This window comes from Scyliorhinus torazame, chromosome 13, assembly GCF_047496885.1.
Source record: "Scyliorhinus torazame isolate Kashiwa2021f chromosome 13, sScyTor2.1, whole genome shotgun sequence".
In the NCBI taxonomy this organism is placed as follows: Eukaryota; Metazoa; Chordata; class Chondrichthyes; order Carcharhiniformes; family Scyliorhinidae; genus Scyliorhinus; species Scyliorhinus torazame.
The window spans coordinates 171,070,581-171,091,281 of record NC_092719.1 but is presented as its reverse complement, the minus strand read 5'-3'; the positions used below and the strand labels follow the sequence as shown (position 1 = coordinate 171,091,281).

The 20,701-nt window shown below is 45.5% G+C and overlaps 1 protein-coding gene across 1 annotated transcript in view; it reads right to left on the bottom strand.

Moving 5' to 3' along the window:
* dnah12 (dynein, axonemal, heavy chain 12) overlaps positions 1–20,701 on the bottom strand; it is a 475,562-nt gene that overhangs the window by 440,751 nt on the left and 14,110 nt on the right. The window contains exons 2-5 of the mRNA XM_072472436.1: positions 17,514–17,683; positions 16,551–16,641; positions 14,781–14,807; positions 11,164–11,353 (exon numbers count right to left, since the gene is read on the bottom strand). Of these exons, the coding sequence (XP_072328537.1) occupies positions 11,164–11,353; positions 14,781–14,807; positions 16,551–16,641; positions 17,514–17,683 (478 nt within the window). The remainder of the gene's footprint in view (positions 1–11,163; positions 11,354–14,780; positions 14,808–16,550; positions 16,642–17,513; positions 17,684–20,701) is intronic.

Below are 20,701 nucleotides of genomic sequence, written 5' to 3'. Positions count from 1 at the left end.
CGCGGGAGACCTCAAAAAGCGCGCAAAACGGCCGCCCTCGTCCGGGCCGCGGGCCGGGAGAAACTCGATTGCCTGGATGCGCTCGGCCTTGTGGGCGGCCTGGCTTGCCTATTCGATCGCTTGGGACCCCCTCCGTGCAGATTCGGTTGCCTGAAATTGGGCAAAGCGGCTGGTCGCATTTTCATGCAGGGCACAGGCTTCCACTGCAGATGCTAAGGTCAGGCCTTTAATTTTAAGAAGCTGCTGGCGTAGGCCACTGGAAGCAATGCCAAAAACGATCTGGTCCCGGATCATGGACTCTGAGGTGGTGCCGTAACCGCAGGACTGCGCGAGTATGCGGAGGTGCGTCAGAAAGGGTTGAAAGTGCTCATCCTTACCTTGCAGGCGTTGCTGAAAGATATACCTCTCAAAGCTTTCATTGACCTCAACGTTGAAGTGCTGGTCGAGCTTGAGGAGGACCATGTCATATTTAGATTTGTTCTCGTCTTCCACGAACACCAAGGAGTTGTATACATCGATGGCGTGCTGACCTGCAGTAGTGAGGAGCATGGCAATCTTTGTTTCGTCCGAGGCACCCTGTTTTTCGTTGGCTCGCATGAACAGTTCAAATCGCTGCTTGAAGAGCTTCCAATTGGTGCCCAGGTTCCCAGCGACTTGCAACGGCTGCGGTTTGTTGTGGGTGTCCATGGCTCAGGATGGCAGATTTGCCGGCAGGTATCGATCCACTCACTGGTATCATGTGGTGTTGGGTGTTCTGAGGTACAGATGAACCAACACGGTTGCGATTAGTACAACGCAGTTTTATTCCAACTTGTTATTTACAGATCTGTCTTGGTACTCAGCACGTGGTGACTGTGCGAGTGTCTTGTTAATCAGGTCCTGTCCTTGTCCTTGTCTCCAGATGGACTGTCCACTAGGTGTCGTGTTTCTTGTCTTATACTGTGTCTGCTCTTGTCTGTGATTGGCTGTCGTGTTATGTGTGCTAATTGGTCTGTTGGTCTATCTATCATGATGTGTGTGTTTGAATATCATGACAAGCTTCAGTAAAAACTTCTCTACTTTTACATTCCATTCCTGTGTCTTTTCTTGAATAAATTTGTTATATTAGCTGTTTCCCAATCCACTGGGTCGCATCCAGAAAGAATCTAAGGAATTTTAGAAAATCATAACCAATGCATCGATGATCTCTGCAGCCACTTACCACTGTAAGACCCTAGGATTATCATAGATTATCATAGAATTTACAGTGCAGAAGGAGGCCATTCGGCCCATCGAGTCTGCACTGGCTCTTGGAAAGAGCACCCTACCCAAGGTCAACACCTCCACGCTATCCCCATAGCCTAGTAACCCCACCCAACACCAAGGGCAATTTTGGACACTAAGGGCAATTTATCATGGCCAATCCACCTAACCTACACATCTTTGGACTGTGGGAGGAAACCGGAGCACCCGGAGGAAACCCGGGTGCACACACGGGGAGGATGTGCAGACTCCGCACAGACAGTGACCCAAGCCGGAATTGAACCTGGGACCCTGGAGCTGTGAAGCAATTGTGCTATCCACAATGCTACCGTGCTGCCCAGGATGCAGGTCATCTGGTGTTGGGGACTTGTCAGCCTTTAGATCTAAAGGTTTTCCCATCAGCTTTTACTACATGATGGTGATTGTTTTATGTTTTTCCCATTCAACTCTTGATTTTCCAAGTTTACAAGTCTTCTACAGTGAAGACAGACACAAAATTCAACACCTCTGCCATTTTCTTATTTTCCATTATCAATTCCCCAGACTCAATCTTCAAACGACCAACACTAACATTAGTAACTCTTTTCCTATTTAAATACTGTAGAAACTCTTACTATCTGTTTTCTTATTGGTGGTTAGCTTTCTCTCATACGCCTCTTTCTCCCAGCGATCAGGGAACAACTCCAGTATTGGAGAAATCGATCCAAGTGATCGGAACGCAGTCCAATCATTTGGAACCAGGTACGGGGTCCGCCCCGAAAGACGGGTAGCCCCTGGGGACTATAAAGTAAAGCCCCCAAGTTCAAATCGTCCTTCTTTGGCAGGGTCACTCAGCAACTTGAATCAACCCCTGAGAGTGACCTGTCCAAGCTGCCGCATCAACCACGTAAGTCTCCAGTCAACGCTCGCTACGAGATAGGCGCTCCTAGCTACAAGTCCATACCAGCTTTTGAATCCTGCAGACTCAAGACCTGAACGAAAGGCCATTTGTTCCCCTGACCTGGTGGGCCAATTCCGAAGCTAAGTATAGGCCTTTTAGTGATAGGAATAGTCTAGAAAGTAGAGTTTATGCATGAATAGTGATTTACTGTGTATAATAAATGTGTTTTGATTTGAATCTTACTAATTGGTGTGTTGAGTTATTGATCATTACTTGAACTTGAACCTCATGGCGGTATCATAAAGATACCTGGCAACTCTAGAGCAAAGGTTATAAAACAGAGCCAATTGAACCAACCAAATGTTATCACCATTGCTGAATAGAAATTTGTGATTTGCTGTCCAGATGGAGTAAAGGTTGCACAGAAGACTGGAGTTGGAGAAAAAAAGTCATAATTGTTGCCAAGATTGCAGACACAGACCTGCATGTTTCACCGCCTATGATTGCAAACCAGCAGAACTTTTTTTTAAAAAATTATTTTATTACAAACGTATATAAAAAGTTACAACACAAACAATTCGGGAAACAGGCTTCCCAACAAATGACTATACATTTTGTACAAATGTTTCCCCTTTGTCACCCCCCCTCCCTCCCCCACTTCTTGCAACAAACAACTCCTCAAACACGGTCACGAATATCCCCCAACTTGCATCAAACCCCTCCATTGAACCCCTCAACTCATATTTTATCTTTTCTAGCCGAAGGAAATCATACAGGTCACCCAGCCAGGCCGCTACCGTCAGTGGCGCTGCTGACAACCACCCCGATAAGATTCGTCGCCGGGCAATCAGAGAGGCGAAAGCCACAACATTGGCCCTCTTCCCCTGCATCAGCTCCAAAACCCCAAATATTACCACAAAAGGATCCGGCTACATCTCCTCCCCCACTATCCTTGCTAGGGCCGCAAACACTCCCGCCCAGAATCTCTCCAACTTTTCGCAGCCCCAGAACATATGTGCGTGATTCGCTGGTCCCCGCCCACACCTCTCACACTCATCTGCCACCCCCTGGAAGAACCCACTCATTCTTGCCCGAGTCATACGTACCCTGTGTGCAACCTTGAACTATATCAGACTCATCCTTGCGTACGAGGAGGTTGCATTTACCCTTCGCAGTGTCTCACTCCATACGCCCCCATTTATCTCCCCTCCTAGCTCCCCTTCCCATTTTTCCTTAATCTTCACCACCCGCTCACCTCCCTGCTCTCACAGCCACCTTTATAACTCTCCAATTCTACCCTCCCCTTCAACATCTGGAAGCAACAGTTGCTCCACCAGTGTGTAGCTGGGCAACCTAGAGAACTCCTTCCAAACCTTCCTCGCTAAGTCCCTTACCTGCAAGTACCTAAACTCACTCCCTCGGAGCTTTACCCTCTCCCTCAATTCCACCCTCACCTTGACCAGCCCCACTTCTCTCCATCTCTTATACATGCCATCCATCCCCTCCCCCCAGCTGGAACCCGTGATTCTCACACAACAGCGTTAACACCGACATCCCCTCCATCCTAAAATGCCTCCTCAACTGGTTCCAGATCTCCACCATGGACTGCACCACCGGGCTCCCTGAGTACCTGCTTGGTGCCATTGGCATAGCTGCCATCACTATAGCCTTAAGCTGGACCTTTACAGGATTCCTACTCCATCCTAACCCATTCTACTCTCTCTCCTTCCCACCATCGCCTCACCTTCTCCGCGTTCACCGCCCAATAGTAATTAAACAGGTTCAGCAACGCCAACCCTCCCTGTTGCCTCTGCCTCTCCAGCAGGGCCCTCCTAATCCTTGGCACCTTCCCTGCCTATACAAAGTCTGAAATAATTGTGTCGTTTTCGAAAGAAGGCCTTCGGAACAAAAATCAGGAGTGTCTGGAAAATGAACAGGAACCTCAGCAGAGTGTTCATCTTAACCACTTAGATCGCTGCGATCCGACATCACCCTCTCAATCTCTCGGATCTGCGACCCCAGCGCCTCCAAACATTTCTCCACCCTCTCCAAAAACATAACCATAACAGTATCTTGCTGAGTGACTTGAGAATGATAATGTTGTAATTACCAGATAGATCCCCACTAAGCACGCTAGAAAAAGTCCAGGTCTAAATATTTTTTTAATAATGTGGGAAGTCTTAATTACCAAACAACTCTCTGGCATTGAAAATTTGCTTTAAAATTTTGAATTCTCATTCCTTCAGATTTTAATTATTGTTGAAAGTTTTTTAAAAAGTTTAAAACATTTAAATAAAACATTTTTTATCTTAATACCAAATCCTTTCTTAGTCTTTATTTTGATTTTTTTTGCATATTGGTATTCTTGGTATTGAATTAACCATTCAATCTTATACTCTCAATAGAGACTCTGTGGAGCTCGGTATGGATTCTTCAATCTGATCAGTTAAAGAGATGTACAGTTGTTCACAGGTCCCAGACACTTGTAGAGGGTGCCTTGTTGCTTTAGATTTATTTTAACTGCTAGTTCCAGTGCAAAATCCCATAGAAAATCTGTGGGCAGAACATTACAAGTGTAATGGACAGATGGTACCTTTTGTTTGTTGCCAATTGCAAAGTCTGGACCAATGAGGTAGCTCTTACTAGACTAGGGCATTTTGCAGCATGCACTGTTAAGAGTTGTTTGTGTACTTTTGGTTGCAAAGTTTCTAGAAGTGCTGAGACTGAGCTGAGACACAACAGGGCATCTGGGACATTGGTGAACAATGGGACAAATAGTGCATCTTGTTAACAAAAGGGTTTTGAGGATTAGGAAATTAACAAATGAATCATTGAGAAGGAGGATAAATTAGAGCAGGTGACTTCAATATCAAATCAGGCAAAGAAAGAAGGGTTGAATTGAATGAGAAAAAGAGACAAAGGTAAATAAAGATAATATTAACTTCTTAAAATTTTACATTTATTTAATCTCCTAAAACAGCTCCAGAAATTAGATTCCACATTTATTATTGATCACTTTCAAGTGAAATTTTTTGGAAGTCATTAAAAAATAGGTAATTAAAAAGGCTACATATGCTGATAATTACTATAATTAACTGTCTGTAGTGAGTTTATTGGGCAATTCACAAACAAATGCAGAAGCTTCATGCAAATTCTAGAGATACTGTTTTCACAAAACCAATCATGGAGAATTGAAAATTGGTGATTTGGTAATTTGCAATAAACAGGGTACCTCTTCCTCACTACAAGGTGTGACCGATTTGCACATTAATAATGGCATACATTGTTTAGAAGACTTAGAATTACTTACATATACTTATCCAGTTTGCCTTTAAATGAATCTGTACTATTTGTCTCAATTACTCCATCTGGTGGAGAATTTCACATGCTCACCACTCTTGGGCAAAATGCTTCTGACTTCACTATTTTCTTTTAGAAAATATTTTATTGAGGCATTTATAATTTTAACAATTTTAAACATCATATTTCAATAAAAACAAAAGCACAATAATATACCCAACAAATCCCCCCCGGGCACAAACTCCAGCCAACATGGCTTACACAAACAGTGCCATCTTCCCCAACCACCTCCCATGCCGCCTCTTTCCCCCCACTGCCCCCCCCCCCCCCGCCCCCCACCCTCCCTGCTGACAGCTTAATTTTTCTGAAAGAAATCGATGAACGGCTGCCACCTCCGAGCAAACCCCTGCAACAAACCCCTGAAGGCGAATTTAATTTTTTCGAGTCGGAGAAACCCGGCCATGTCGCTAACGCACCCCCCCCCCCCCCCGACTTCGGGAGCTCTGAGACCCTCCACCCTAGTAAGATCAGTCTCTGGGCCACCAGGGAGGCAAAGGCAGGAAGTCGGCCTCTCGTCCCCTGGGCTCCCGGGTCTTCCGACACACCTAAGGTCGCAACCTCTGGACTCGGCACCACCCTCATTTGTAATACCTCTGACATGACATCTGACATGACAGCAAACCCCTGCCAGACAAACCTCAGCTTTGGACATGCCCAAAACATATGTACATGGTTCGCAGGAACCCTCCCCCCCCCCCCTCCCCCGCACAGCGCCGAGACCTATCCTCCGCTTCCTCAAAGAACCTGCTCATCCGGGCCACAGTCATGTGTGCCCTATGACCATCTTAAATTGTATCAGGCTGAGCCTGGCACAGGACAAGGACGCAGTAACTCTCCTCAGGGCCTCCCCCAATAACCCAGCCTCCAACTCCCCATCCAGCTCATCTTCCCACTTTCTCTTCACCTCCCCTTTCGGGGCTCCCTCCCACTTCATCAGCTCCTTATATATCTCCGAGACCTTTCCCTCTCCTACTCCTGTTCGCGACACCACCTTATCCTGTAGCACCTGTGGAGGCAGATGCGGGAAGGTTGAAACCTGCCTGTACACAAAATCCCTCACCAGCAGGTACTGGGACCCATTCCCCCTGGCAACTCAAACTCCTCTTCCAGGTCCTCCAGGCTCGGGAAACCATCATCAATAAAGCGATCCCCTAATCTCTCGATCCGTGCCCTCTGCCACCTCCAAACCCACCCCCGTCCAGCCCTCCCGGAGCGAACCGGTAATTATCACATATCAGCACCCACACCGATGCCTCCTCTAATCCCATATGCTGCCTCCACTGCCCTATACCTTCAGGGCTGCCACTGCTACAGGGCTTGTGGAGTACCGAGCCGGCAAGAACAGACAGGTGCCGTCAATAATGCCCCCAAAACCATGTCCTTACATGAGGCCGCCTCCACCTGTTTCCATATCGACCCCTCCCCCACTACCCACATCCTGACCATTGCAATATTCGCCGCCCAGTAATAGTTGATGAAATTCGTGAGGGCCGATACCCAAATATCGAAAGCTCCCTCCCACCACCTTGAACGGCATCTCACCCAGTCTCTTCTCCTGCCCCCTCGTCTGGATCGCAAAGACCTCACTCTTACCCATATTCAATTTGTATCCCGAAAACTGGCGGAATTCCTCTAATATCCCCATAATCCCTCCAATTCCCTCCTGCGGGTCCGATATGTACAGCAGCAGATCATCTGCGCTATCCCCTGCCAGACCCTTGATGCTCTCAATGCCAACGGCTCTATAGCAAGGCAAACAACAGTGGGGAAAGTGGACATCCCTGTCTCATCCCCCGGTGTAACCTAAAGTAGGCCGACCTCGCCCGATTCGTCCGCACACTCGCCACCGGTGCCTGGTATAGCAACCGAACCCAATCCACAAATCCCTGCCCAAACCCGGACCGCCCACAAGTATTCCCACTCCACCCGATCAAAGGCTTGTTCTTCGTCCATGGCCACCAGCACCTCCACCTTGCCTCCCTCTGAGGCATCATGATTACATTAAGCAACTTCCTAATGTTGGTCGCCAAATGCCGCCCCTTAACGAATCCCGTCTGGTCCTCCCCAATTACCCCTGGGATGCAGGCGTCGATCCTTGTGGCCAGGATCTTCGCCAAAAGTTTGGCATCCACATTCAACACCTCCTCCTCCGCTAAAGGTCCCACATCTAACCTCCATTGCCCTACTCACTCATAAATCTACCCAGTGTGGGGCATGATCCGACACCACTATTGCCGAATACTCGACATCCACCATCCCTGCCAACAACGTCTTATCTACCACGAAAAAATCTATTCGGGAGTACAGCTTGCGTCCATGGGAGTAAAACGAAAATTCTTTCACCCTCGGCCTCCCAAATCACCACGGGTCCACCCTCCTATGTGCTCCATGAGTCCACGGAGCTCCTTAGCTGTAGCCGACACCCTCCCCAACCTGCAGCTCGACCGGTCCAGTCTCAGATCCAGGACCATATTAAAGTCCCCTCCCCCCATAGTCAGCCGATGAGAGTCTCGGCCTGGAATCTTCCCCAGCACACCCTCATAAATTCCACGTCGTCCCAGTTCGGGGCAAAGATGTTGCCCAAAACCACCGGCATCCTCTCCAGTTTCCCACTTACCATAACGTACCTCCCACAGAGTCCACAACTGTACTTCCCACCTCGAACACCACACGCATATTGACGGAAATCGCCCCCCCCCCCTCATTTTAGAATCTAACCCTGAATGAAACACTTGTCCCACCCATCCTTTCCTCAGCCTAATCTGGTTCCCTCACCTTCAGGTGCGTCTCTTGCAGCATGGCCATATCTGCCTTTAATCGCTTTAAGTGAGCGTAAACATGGGCCTCTTGACCGGCCCATTCAATCCTCGCACGTTCCACGTGACCAGCCTGGTCGGGGGGCACCCTGCACTCCCCCTGCCGATCAACCATAGTCCCTCTTGGGCCAGCCTCCGGGCCGTGCCCCGCACCTCCCAGGCCCGCCCTCAGGCCCCCACTGCCATCGATCCTCCTCCCCTTATATTTTACAAGCCCTATCCCTGTCAGCAGTACCTCCCCCCCCCCATTCCCCCCCAGAGCCCCCAGCAATAACCCCTGCCACCAACCCCCCACTGACCGTCCTCTCACCCCCCATTGCGCTTCCATGAACTAGCCCGCCCAGCTCGCCTGACGGTCCCCGCCCATGACGCCTAGCATCCGAGAATCCCCGCTGAATCCCCTCCCCCGAACTCAAACAAAGAGTCCAACTCCCCGTCCCCGAACAAAAAACAAACCTGAAGCCAAAAAAGAAAGAAATGGCCTCAACATAAGTTAACAGCAACATCATAATAACATCTCCACAAAAAGTTCAAGGTCCACCTTCTCCTGCGAGTCCATTATCTCTGACAAATTCTACCGCCTCCTCCGCCAATCCAAAGTACAATTTCCGACCTTCGTAGGTCACCCACAGATGTACCGGGTATAATGTCCGAACTTCACCCCCTTTTTGTAGAGGGCTGCCTTGACCTTGTTGAAACTCGCCCTGCTCTTGAACAACTCTGCAACCAGGTCCTCGTATATTCAAATTTCATTGCCCTCCCAGATGCAACGCTTCGTATGCCTGGCCCACCTCATAATCTGCTCCTTGTCCAGGAACCGCTGTAACCGCACCCCATTACTCTCTCCCCTGGGGCTTCCTCATTAGTGCCCTGTGCACTCAATCCACCTCCAACGGCTGTGCAAACGCACCCTCTCCAAGCAGCTTCTCCAGCATCCTCCCCACATACGCGCCTTATATTCTGCCTGCGTGACCGGTTCTTTAGGTCCTCGACCTTCTACTGGAGCTGCATCTGCTATTCGCGCATCAGCTCCATCTCCACTGCCATCAAGGCAAACTGCTCCTCGTGTTCCCCCGCCATCTCCTCCATCTTCTGGATCACCTGACCCTGGGCTTCCAGCATAGTTTCAACGCGGTCGACCACCGCCTTAAATCAAATCCACTCTCTGGGCCAGGTTCTCCAGACTCTCCCTCTGTTGCTGGGTGAACTTCTCATTCAAGAAGCTCACCAGCGGCTCCGTCGACCACTGAGCCGGCAGGGTCGCTCCCTGCGCCTCCACCACACCAGCTCCAAACGACTGTTTCCCTCTTTTTCGACCGATTCTGGCCCTCAGCTGCATACACCAGAGGGTAAATCTTTTCCTCTCACTCTCCTGCACCTTTATTCCACCTCACATCCACTTGTTAGCCGGGGAAAAGGTCTGAAAAAACTGCCACGAGCGGGAGCCACCAAATGTGCGATCACTCACTCCATGGTCGCCACCGGGTGTTCTGACTTCACTATTTGATTGCTTGGTGAAAATCTTATGCTGATGGTCTCTTCCTGCTAGAGAAAAAAACACTTTTCTCGGTGCCTACTCTATTAAAACCTTAATATACCTTTAAAGCCTTTGATTAGGTCACCTCTCAATCTTCTCTTTACAACAGAACAGAGACACATGCTATTCATTCTTTCCTGATAGGTATAACCTGGCAGTTATGGTTTCAACATTGCAAGTAGTTGTTGCAGCCCCTCTACTCCCTCTGTACTTTTATAATAAGGCATTTTTGTTTCATAAAACTGGTCTCAGTATTTTTTATAATTGAAAATTAACCCTTTAAACATTTTATGCAACTATTTCAACTTCATTGTTTTCTTAAGAAATGCATCTATCTGATAAGTCTTTCCACTGCAATAAATTTGGTCACAGCAATAAATGATGTTACCAGATTTTTTCAGAATATGGGGCGAAATTCTCCCCCAACGGCGGGATGCCCGCCGACTGGCGCCAAAGCCGGCGCAAATCAGACGGGCATCGCGCCGGCAAAAAGGTGCGGAAGTCTCCGCATCTTTGGCGGCCTAGCCCCAACATTGAGGGGCTAGGCCGACGCCGGAGGGATTTCCGCCCCGCCAGCTGGCGGAAATGGCGTTTGTTGCCCCGCCAGCTGGCGCGGAAATGCAGCGCATGCGCGGGAGCGTCAGCGGCCGCTGTCAGTTTCCCAGCGCATGCGCGGGAGCGTCAGCGGCCGCTGTCAGTTTCCCGCGCATGCGCAGTGGGGAGAGTCACTTCCGCCTCCGCCATGGTGGAGACCGTGGCGGAGGCGGAAGGGAAAGAGTGCCCCCACGGCACAGGCCCGCCCGTGGATCGGTGGGCCCCGATCGCGGGCCAGGCCACCGTGGGGGCACCCCCCGGGGTCAGATCGCCCCGCGCCCCCCCCCCAGGACCCCGGAGCCCGCCCACGCCGCCTGGTCCCGCCGGTAAATACCAGGTTTGATTTACGCCGGCGGGACAGGCAATTCCTGGGCGGGACTTCGGCCCATCCGGGCCGGAGAATCCAGCGGGGGGTCCCGCCAACCGGCGCGGCCGGATTCCCGCCCCCGCCCAATCTCCGGGAGCAGAGACTTCGGCGGGGGCGGGGGATGGGGTTCACGGCGGCCAACGGCCATTCTCCGACCCGGCGGGGGGTCGGAGAATGACGCCCATGGTGACTAACATTGGTTGTGCTATATAGAGGCAGTAATGATCCTCTTCTTTCAAATGGACATTCGTCACAAACAGATTTCAGCTTAGTGATCAGTTCATTGTATTTTCTATTATCTATTTAACAATTAAATGGTCTCCAGAATGAAAATATTCACATGCTGTTTACGTTTGAAAATACATACCTAGAAATCTTTTCATGCTGTTTTCAAAGTCCTCAACGACTTCGGCAAATAGTTCGTTTACAATTATCTCTCTCACCTTTCCTTCTCTCAGTGAGCACGGTATCAGAGTCAGAATAGAGTCCAGCCACTCCTTCTGGATTGGTACCACAGGGCCACTCTCCACACATCGTTTCATGAACAGATAATTTAACTGAAATTACATAGAACTTACTTATTAGGAGATATACTTCAGACAAACACCGAACTTCTGAAGTAATTACTATTTCATCATACTTCTGTTACAAACTACATAAGAATTCTTCCTCATATTTCATTAAAGTAATCCCAAAGCTGTAATTTCATTTTTTAATTTTGCATTTATGCTTTCTTTATAAAATTCTTATTAATAGAAGGCAGGAGAGAGAATAGGGCAACATCAAATCAGTGAATTATTGACAAAGTTACAAGTATTTACAAGCCTAGACATCATTTGTGCATTAGTCCATTATTCCAGTCTATCTGCCTCAATGTAGGCACTACAATGTCACCCTCCTGTGCCCAGGCAGTACGTTTGGTTTATGCTAACTTTCCTTTGCTGCATTCTCTTCATCATTTACACAGAAGTATGAATGTCAGCTTTTGAGCAGCACAGTGGCACAGTGGTTAGCACTGCTGCCTATGGCGCTAAGGACTCGGGTTGCGGCCCTGGACTACTGTCCGTGTGGAGTTTGCACATTCACGCCGTGTCTGCTTGGGTTTCATCCCCACAACCCAAAGATGTGCAGGGTAGGTGGATTGACCATGCTTAATTGGGAAAAAATAATTGGCTACTCCAAATTTAAAAAATAAAATGAATGTCAGATTTTACACTCACACTAATGACGTTCAATTCCACCTCTCCACCGACCCCTAGAATCATTGCCATCCTGCCACCTGACATGAAGATTTGAACAAGCAAAAAAATCTTCTTGATAAATACCAGCAAAACCAAAGACAACTATTGAGTTCCCATAGACACCTATGTGAGTTCATGGTGGACTGCTTTAACCTCCTGAATTGCCCCCATAGTCTAAACCCAAAGTTGTTTAAACAAAGTTTCTTGATCAATCTGGAGCTCACCTTCTTCCTCACATCTGGTGAATTGCTAAGACCACTTTCTTTGGCCTTCAAAATGTTGCCGCTCTCTGTTATTACCGCTCCACTATTTCCAAAATCCTAATTCATGTCTTTGCCATTTTGAAGCTAGGCCTCTCCAACTCTCTCCCTGTTGGTCTTCCCTCACAGAGATTCCATCTCTCTGCTGACACTGTCCTACTATTCCCGACACTCCAGTGCCAATTAGGATTATTTTAATCGCTCTGCTTTCATCTTCTGTAACTCCTCCTTCAGCATCTCCAATTTGTCATTACTTCCCTTCATTTAAAAGCCTAAACTATCTCATTTTCAACTATGCTTGCACCCCTCATCCTACTTTTATTTTTCCCATTAAACCATTAATGAATACAATGAACAGTTGAGGTCCCAGCTAGTCACATCACAATCCCACATAATACCTAATATTATATGTATTTTAAAAATGGAGTTGGACCAGTGTTGTCCAGTTAGCTAACAACTTGCCAAATGTGGATAATTGAGAATCCAGATGAGTTAGTTATGATAAACCAGACACCATTGGGCATGTGATCTCAATACTCATCATCAGGAAAACAGAGGTAGTTTTAAGTAATCTATATTTGTACTGTTAAATAGCAGAAATAAGGTTTAGATTTTAATGGATTTAATTTGATGGTTCTGTGCAAGGAAGGGTAAACCTATAGTTAGATTAATGTTAGACACAGGTGGGGTTTTTGTTTTCAGTTAAAACTGTGTTTCTATTGTGCTGAAAGTTTATAGCTTAAAAAGTAAATAAAAGCTTGGAGGAGGAATGAGTAGTTGCTTAGCAACCAGGGGCACATTTGGGGTAGGAAGGCTTTTTGTGATTGGGTTAACTGAATTCATAGCAGTTGGTGACAAGAAGCTAGAGAGTGAGCAGCTCTCAGCTTTGCTGGAAGAAAAGCCTTACAATGGATTAATAGTTAGGAACGCCAGTGCCAGAAATCTAAAGAACAGATAGTTGAGGAAACTAGCAAAATGAAGGGAAGCTGCCAAGATGTCTGAGGTTAAAGAACCAAAGAGAAACTGGAAATAGAACAGAGTACTGTTCAGTGAAGTCATAGGCAGATTGAGACAGGAGTTGGATAGTGAGAAGCCAGAAAGATATCTGAAGTGGTTCTAAGGTTTGTGATAGCTTACAGTTTGCGAGACGTTGGTTGAATAATTAATGAGCAATCGGTGGCTGGATCTCGGAGTTTGAGTAAAAGCATTCAACAAAAAGGAATCCTGAAAGACAAGCTGGAAAACCTGGAGGTAGATCTTTGTTAAAACAGTGAAGAGGAAACTTAATTTGAAAAGCTAGTTGGAAAACCTGGAGGTGGATTCTTGATGAACACAGTTGATGGAAACATTGTTTGAAAGAAGATTTTAAAGTATCATTTTGAAAGTGGAGTTTGGAGTCACTCATGTGACAAATATCTGGGGTAATTCAAGGAGAAATCCAGAAAAGATCAATTGAGGGGATCTGCCGTTTGTTTCAGAGTGATAGGTTATCCTTGAAATCAGTACGTTTGTGAAGATAAGTGAGAGTGAAGGAGTATTGTATTATAGTCAAACATTTAATGTTTAATTAATGTTTTTTTGTTGTTAAAAGCCAATTGGCAATCCTGTGATTCTGTTCCTCCAGTTTTCCTCAAAGAATTAAAGGTTACTGTCTTCTGAGCCAGGACTCCATTCTGGGACCTTCCCATCGAGGAGTAACGCCAACTGGGATTGTAACATCGTATTCACATTGTCCTAATGGATACTTTAACCTTGGTGTGTTTATTGTTAACATGGCAAGATGGAATGTGGAGTGTAATAATATTTTTGATCACTGTGTATGCTTTAATTATCTGGCTAATATTTATTCACTATCTAGTAAAAAGGTAGCAGAGGTGAAAATGACAAATTCAACATTATGGAAACACTCGCACCATTGTATGGAGAGGAAAGCCATAAGAGTGACCACGTTGATCAATTGGAATAACTGCTTTAGGCCAGCAGAAAAGAAAAGTCCAACTAATAAAGAGATGTTGCTGTTGGCACATTATGGTAAAGGGCAAGTACATTCCAGATGTAGAGCAGGGGCACTTCTGATGCATCTTACTGTATTAACATCCCCAGCATTCAATCTGATAAAGGTAAGTATCAATCTCAATTGCTGAACAGAAACTTAGAAGTTGTATTGAGGTGTATTGTGACTGATAAATTCATGATACAATTCCAACGGTTGATGAAAGAAAAATACTTCAAGGTTTCAAACTAAATGATAGTAAATGCCTGATAAGTAAATATGCATGTGAGCACAAGTACCTACATTATATATTAAGCATAATGTGGCTATAACGGTGTCATGTAGCCGGGCCTGTGACAAGTCAGTGACTTCTATTGGACAACACCAAGCAAGATATTACTGCTATAAGCTTTGGAACAAATATATTTAGCTTAATTTTCACAATTTTTTATTTTGGAAGCAACATTTTCCAATGAAAATCAGTACTTACCCTTCTCTGCTTTGCCTCGCTGTTCATCTGCAAGTTAGAGAAATAAGGAATGTATATATATATATGTCTGTTCAATAATTCTTTAATGTTTACCACACCATCAGAAATTTTCAAAATCAATTAGAATTAACAAGGTATATATTATTGACAATTTCACAACATAACTGACATCTATATCTATTTGTGTCGACAGTTTTTTGTTCCCTGACCACCCTGTCCCTGCAATTCTCTAAAAATCAAAATATTTTCTTATGCTTTTTATTTGATCTATTTCCCATCAGTAGCTGAAATTGCTAATAACCAAAATAAGAATTTAACCCACATATTTTTAAATTTAAAAATACATATTTCACAATATCAAATATAAATAATTCAATTATTTTTGTGTCTTTTAATATCTCCAGTATTTGAAAAAGGAAAGACTTACATTTATATGGCACCGTTCATGACCACAAGACACCCCAGTACAGCAGCCAATTTAATACTTTTAAATGTAGTCACTATTGTAATGTAGAAATGCAGCAATTTGCACACAGCATGCTCCCCACAAGCAGCAATCTGATAATGGCCAAATAATCGTTTTTGGTGAAATTGAATAAGGGATAATTATTTCACCAATCTCTGGTGAAGATCTTCATGCTCGTCTTTGAAATAGTGCTACAAAATCTTTTACATGTACCTCAGCCTCAGTTTCATGCTCTTTCCAAAAGATAGTGACACTACAGCACTTCCTCAGTACTGCACTCGAGTGTCAGCTATGTTTTTGTACTCAAGTCCTGGACTGGAACTTTAACACACAACCAGCACGGTAGCATTGCGGATAGCACAAATGCTTCACAGCTCCAGGGTCCCAGGTTCGATTCCGGCTTGGGTCACTGTCTGTGCGGAGTCTGCACATCCTCCCCGTGTGTGCGTGGGTTTCCTCCGGGTGCTCCGGTTTCCTCCCACAATCCAAAGATGTGCGGGTTAGGTGGATTGGCCATGCTAAATTGCCCATAGTGTCCAAAATTGCCCTTAGTGTTGGGTGTGGTTACTGGGTTATGGGGATAGGGTGGAGGTGTGGACCTTGGGTGGGGTGCTCTTTCCAAGAGCCGGTGCAGACTCGATGGGCCGAATGGCCTCCTTCTGCACTGTAAATTCTATGATTCTATGATTCTTCTGACTCAGAGGCAGGAGTGCTGCTGAGAAATGATCAACTTCTCACAAAAGTTTAGTTTCAGCGTGATATTTTTGCCTAGATTCATGATTCTCTGAGCTGATTTTGAACTGTGTAGTCTGAATAGATATGGTGCAATGTTCCCCATAAACTGCTCAGTCAGCTAAACAAAGGAGCATTTAAGCATGAAATTTCTGCATGATGTCTGCACAGATCATACTGCAATCTGGACAAAAAGAAATAAAACAATGCAAAAGACTGTGGAACTTTAAGCCTAAATGATCTGTGCCCATAATGACTTAGAGTGCCCAGAAACTCTTCAGGCTGAGGTTTTTGCAATTGTTTACATTCTTTCAAAATTTCCTTCATCCACAAAACTGGCTGTGCTCCCAAGGATTGAGTCATAATCTTCATCAATAGTACCCCTTGGGGACAGTCATCACATTGTGCCCAGCCATTTGCATCCATTGGCACCCCTGTTCATATTAATCCATCACTTCAATTCAGTTTAAATTAGATAGTAAATTGATCTGGTCAACTAAAGCCAATTCAAAAGCAAGACCAGCAGCTTTAATCAGTTTTTTGAAGACCTTTATCAAAAGGCAAACACTCACGGTAGAAGGCCACTGAGGCTCAGGAGGAATGGGATCCTGCATCTCAAGTTCATGCATTGTTTCTTCATAAATCCGACGTGCATCATCAATCCTATGAATAATAAAAACGATTAAATATTAAGCCTAAGATGATAATATCTTCTGTGCATCTTATAGGTGCATCATAAGTTTAACCCTGCAATCATTATGAAATGGTCTTTTTGGGCACCATATGAAAATAAGGTCAAAAGCGACAGTAGACTATATGGGTCCAGTATTTAATATGATTCTGACTGATCTTAGGCTTCAACTCTACTTTTCTGCCCTGCCCCCACATTCCTCGATTTCCCAAAAGACCAAAAATCCACCTATCTCAACCTTGAAACACACTCAATGAAGGAGCAGCCACAATCACCTCCAATAGAGAATTTAAACGATTCACAAACGTTTGAGTGAAGGAAATTCTCTATCTCTTAGTTCTAAATGATCATTCCTTTCTCTTGAGACTGTGCCCCCATGTTCTAAATTCCCCAGCCCAGAAGAAACAAACTCTCATTGTCTACCCTGTCAAGCCCCTTTAGAATCTAGATTACCTCTCATTCTTCTAAACTCCAAAGAATATAGATCAAATGTACTAAGCCTCTCATTACAGGACATCCCTTCCATACCAGGAACCATCTAGTGAACCTTCATTCAAGCCTTCAATGCAAATATATCCTTTCTTAAATAATGGCATAGGTTTAAACCCAGTGGAAATGAAATTAGGAGCACAAACAGTAATGGATCATTGGAAAGGAAAATCAGGTGGGGTAATTACCAGGGCCGCTACCTCACATACCTTTTTGCTTTCCCTATGAAAATTGAATATTGCCTCCAAAGTATCCCACCTGTATTACATGATAGGGGCAATATGTGGTTGCTGAAATTGAAGAAACTATTTACTCCTTATTCAACAAAAGCCACACGTTAGAACATCCAACTTACATAATCTTGCTAAGTAGCTGCTCCTGATACTTGTGCCAACTGTAACGCATGAGTTTGCTTGTAGAAAATTCATTGTTCACAATTGATTCAGGTGTAGGAAATATAGGAGGCAGTCGAGTTCGAATTTTATCAGTTTCTGGTGCACAGGCACTTTTCTTTGAGGCCTTCATCTAAATTAATCAAAAGAAAATCTCATTCAAAAGAATGTGAATATTCCCAAAGATCTTTTAAAAATGATTCTTACTCTTAAAACATTAATGTACAAAAGTGTAAATAAGAAAGACTTTAATTTATTTAGCATCTTTCAGGACCTCTGGACCTCCCGAAGGTAAATGCAGTATTTTTGAAGTGCAGTCACTGTGGTAGGCAAATTTTACACAGGAAACTCCTATAAACAGCAATGTGATGATTATCAGATAATCTATTTTCAATTATGTTGATTAGCCTGCCCTTCATCGAAAGAATGCCATAGGAAATTTTGCATCCAGCCGAGAGAGCAGAATTGACCTCAATTTGACCTAGGGGCCGGGATTCGCCGCTGGTGTGATTCTCCGTTATGCCGGCGCCCAGGGGTTTCCAGACGGCGTGGGGCTGCCCCACAATGGGAAACCCCATTGACCGGCTGGCGTAACGGAGAATCCCGCCAGCCGGTCGGGGCAGAAATGTGGTCCGGTGGAGAATCCCGCCCCTCATCTGAAAGACAGCATCTTGGAACCAGGGCCAGGGAGATGTGGGTGCACACAGTGCCAATCACTGGAGTCCAGGGGCTAGGAGGAACCTGGGCTCAGTGATGTAAATGGAACTCTTGTCACTTTCCTGACTGAGTGGCCAGAGCATCAGACAAGCTTTAAAAATAATTGGACTCATCAGGCTGGCAGTTATTTCTTTTTTTAATTCCCCCAGAAAATCAAAGCTAGAAGGTCAGCAGCAGCAGCTATTATTCACACCAACTGTCGCAAGAATGTTCTTGGTTGAAGGTCCGCTTGAAAAGTGTAAGTGAAACCCCTGGAAGGGAGGGTAACCACAAAATTAAATACCTTACACTTCTCAAGACTCTCTGAACTTAAATCAGCAGTCTATGTTGTCATTGCCGGACAGGTGGTTGATGTGATGATGGAGGAGCATTTTAGTGATAGTGACCACAACATGGTGCAATTTAAGTTTATCATAGGTAAGGAAAGAGCCAAATTGCAGAAAAAGGTCTTGGATTGAGGAGAGCAGACTTTAGTAAAATAAGGCAGGATCTGGCCAAGCCAGATTGGAACAAGTTACTGATGGGGAGATCTACAGAAGAGCAGTGGCTGGTGTTCAAAGAGGAAATGGGGAGGGTACAGGCCCAACATGTTCCCTCGAGGGTAATAGGAAGGAGTAACAAGCCCAGAGAACCATGGATGACAGAGATATCCAGGGTATAATGAGAAGGAAGAGAGAGGCTTTTAATAAGTACAAGGGGAGCTAATCAACAGAGGCATTAGTGAGTATAGGGGCTGTTTAGCACACTGGGCTAAATCGTTGGCTTTGAAAGCAGACCAAGGCAGGCCAGCAGCACAGTTCAATTCCCGTAACAGCCTCCCCAAACAGGCGCCGGAATGTGGCGACTAGGGGCTTTTCACAGTGACTTTATTTGGAGCCTACTTGTGACAATAAGCGATTTTCATTTCATTTCATATAGGAAGTGCAGGATGGAGCAATTAGGGGGCGCAAAGAGGGGATATGGGAAATCTCTAGCTGGTAAAGGTAGGGAAAATCCCAAGATATTCTATAAATATATCAATGGGTTTTAGCGGATAACTAAGAAAAAGGTAGGGCCCATTGGGGACGAAGGGGGGAATCTGTGGGTGGAGCCAGAGGACATTGGTAGGGCGATAAATTAATATTTCACATCTGTCTTCACCCAAGAGATTGAGGAGGCAGATATGGAACGCGGGGAGAGGGACTGTGAGGTTATTGAACAAGTGTCATAGGGAGGGACAAGGTATTTGAGGTGTTGACAGGCTTAAAAGTGGAGAAAGGTCCGGATGTATTGTGTCCCAGGTTACTGTGGGAGACGAGGGAGATCGCAGGGGCCCTGATCCAAATTTTTAATTCTTCTCTGGCCACGGGGGAGGTGCCAGAGGACTGGAGAACTGCGAATGTGGTCCCACTATTTAAGAAAGGCTATAGGGATAAGCCAGGGAATTACAGGCTGGTGAGTCGCACGTCAGTGCTGGGGAAACTAATGGAGAAAATTCTGAAGAAGGGAATCCATCTTCACTTGGAGAGGCAAGGAACGTTTGATCAGGAATAGTCAGCATGGCTTTGTCAGAGGGAGGTCATGCCCAACAAATTTGATTGAATTTTTTGAGCACATGACTAAATGTGTAGATGACGGTAGTGCAGTTGATGTAGTTTACATGGATTTCAGCAAAGCATTGGACAAGGTCCCACATGGGAGACTTATGAAGACGACAAATGCACATGGAATACAGGGGAACTTGAGAAGGTGGATTCAAAGCTGGCTGAGCTGTAGGAAACAGAGGGTGATGACAGACGGCTGCTTTAGTGACTGGAAGCCAGTGTCCAGTCATTTGTACTGGGTCCCCTATTATTCGTCATTTATATAAATGACTTAAATGACTATGTGGGGGGTAGGATTAGTAAGATTGTGGATAACACAAAGATAGGCCGGGTGGTTAACAGTGAGGCCGAGAGTCTTGGGTTCCCATTATCCTGTTTATGGCTAATCAACTTCCTCTTTCTGCTTGTTTACAATTGGCAGCACATGGTATAAACTGTGCTTTAAAATCTGTTTGGAGGGCCAGTGATTGAAGATCAGGGAGGGAGGCATTCTAGGTTTGGTATTGAGGAATGAGCCAGGCTAGGTGATTGATGTTTCAGTGGGGGTGCATTTTGGGCTTAGCAACCATAATTCCATAAGATTTTGAGTAGTCATAGATAAGGACAGCAGGTGAGGGTGCTTAATTGAGCGAGGGCCTATTACATCCAAATTAGACAGGAACTGGGGAACGTGGATTGGGAGTAGCTATTTGAGGGCAAATCCACATCTGACATGTGGGAGGCTTTTAAAGGCCAGTTTATTGAAGTGCAGGACAGGCACAAATGAAGGATAAAAATGGCAGTATTCGGGAACCATGAATGAGAAGGGAAATTGTAAGCTTAGTCAAATGGAAAATGGAAGCATACGATAG